The following is a 1,974-nucleotide window of genomic DNA, read 5'->3' on the forward strand; positions in this document are numbered from 1 at the left end:
GTCAGTGAAGGGGTCAGTGAAGGGGGTCCATGAAGCGGTCAGTGATGGGGGTCAGTGAAGGGGTCAGTGAAGGGGTCAGTGAAGGGGTCAGTGAAGGGGTCAATGAAGAGGGTCAGTGAAGGGGTCAGTGAAGGGGGTGTAGTTGCAGCTGGATACTCACGGTGTTGTGGAAGTCTTCAATAGTAAACTCAGTGAAGCCTTCGTTAACCAGGTCAAGTTTACTTTTAGATGAAACTGCTTTGAACCTAAAGACAGAAACCCTGTTTAATAATCCCATAAATAACACAAGCACAGTTATATTTATTACATCTGAACTATTTCTGTGCAGAGGCAGATACTTTTTTAAATGTTGGTCCTTTGTGTTGAGTTCAGAGGTTTATGAGAAGTTGGAAGGTCATGTTCAGTTGAAACATTGTTCTAAGGTCCAAAGTGACTTGTGAGAACCAGAACGTAGAGATGCTAGTCAGTTTAGTTTGTGGTAAAACCTCTCACAGTGCCTAAAAGTTTATTTTCTAGCACATATTACATCTTTGACTTCTTCAAAAAGTCTTGCTTTGTCTCATGAACCCTGGATCATGCCACATCTTGTGAGCTGTGTATCGTTACACTCCTAGTACCGAAAGAAAAAAAGTGACAAAAATCAGCCTGTAAAGCTGCCATGATGAGAATAATATGCCACAAGTGAATGACGCTCCACACACCAAGCTGTACAAATCTTTTCCTACACCCACCACTACCACCACCTCCTTACAACCACGTTAGCGTGAAGCCACTCACTTCTGAAGTTCTTTGCTGTCGTCCAGAAGGGACTCGAGATGTGCAAAACCGAAGGCTCTGTAGAAACAGTTTCCATCTGGTCGTGTCTTACGAATGTACGAGTACTTTTTGTGAAGGTCCTGTGGCAAAACGAAAACTTGTTAGGCTGTAAACATAAATAAATAAAAACAAGTGATATGGAATGTTATGGAATATAACTGGGAGGTGAATGCAGATGTGGGTGCAGCAGCAGACTGACCTTGATCTTGAGCTGATAAACCGTGTCGTCCTCGGCGTATTCTTTCTGCAGCACTGCCAGCTCCTGTCTCTCTGATACTAAGGGGTTAGTGTTCGCTATCTGCACAGACACAAATATATCTTGTGTTAAATCTCAGAACAGGCATGATCCAGTTAGGGCTGCAACAACGAATCGATAAAATCGATAAAAATCGATGATTAAAAGCGTTGGCAACGAATTTCGTTATCGATTCGTTGTGTCGCGCGATTATGCATCTTTCACGGCGCTGCAGAGCCGTTTCGTTTTGTTCATGAGCAGTTCATTGTCAATGCTGACTGACTGAATAAAGTTTGCAACAAAAAAAAAACTGCAGCGCGAGTTGAACAGAGCGAGGGGGGAGTAGAGCAGAGTCTGTTTTCAAAGGAAATGTAAGTAAATTTTACAAATGACCAACGCAGCGAAAACTGTTCGACCCAAGTCCTCCAAAGAGTGGGAGAACTTCAAAGACAAAAGATGAGAAGCATGCCGCTTTGAAAATCGCCGACACGACACGGGAGAACCACGGAGATGAAACGTAAACATGTCAGAGTCACGAGGAGGAAGGAGCTGCAGCTGATACAACATGTCTCACTCCCAACTCATGTGTTGCAGGTGAGTCTCTACAATTTAACACATTGTTCTGTTTCAAGTGAGAAAACGTAACGTCAGTCTGTCTGGTAGATGAAGCTGCTGTTTATTTATCTGATTAATGACGGTGATAGAGAACGTGTGCGTTACTTTTTATTCAATTTAATTGGTACAAGCAGTGTTTAAATGTGATTTATAAATAAATCTAACACAAAGATAATAATTTAATGATTAAGCTTCAACTTTTAATTTGCTGGCAAAGTCTGAAAACACTGCGTGTATGGCAGGATGATTTGCATTTAAACAGGAATTAAAGTAATTTATTACACCTACTCAAATGTGTGTAATTAAGT

The 1,974-nt window shown here is 41.6% G+C and overlaps 1 protein-coding gene across 1 annotated transcript; it reads right to left on the minus strand.

Moving 5' to 3' along the window:
- Nucleotides 1-124: 124 nt before the first annotated feature.
- On the minus strand, nt 125-1,114 carry LOC119414694 (ubiquitin thioesterase OTUB1; the record flags this gene model as incomplete). Its single annotated transcript, XM_037681800.1, is given in 3 exon segments — nt 125-245; nt 778-896; nt 1,016-1,114. Coding segments are annotated over 3 exon segments (339 nt in total), but the record flags the coding sequence as incomplete, so codon positions are not given.
- Between the last annotated feature and the right edge of the window lie 860 nt (nt 1,115-1,974).

This window comes from Nematolebias whitei, chromosome 1 (genome assembly GCF_014905685.2).
Source record: "Nematolebias whitei isolate Nwh7 chromosome 1, NemWhi1, whole genome shotgun sequence".
Taxonomy (NCBI): Eukaryota; Metazoa; Chordata; class Actinopteri; order Cyprinodontiformes; family Rivulidae; genus Nematolebias; species Nematolebias whitei.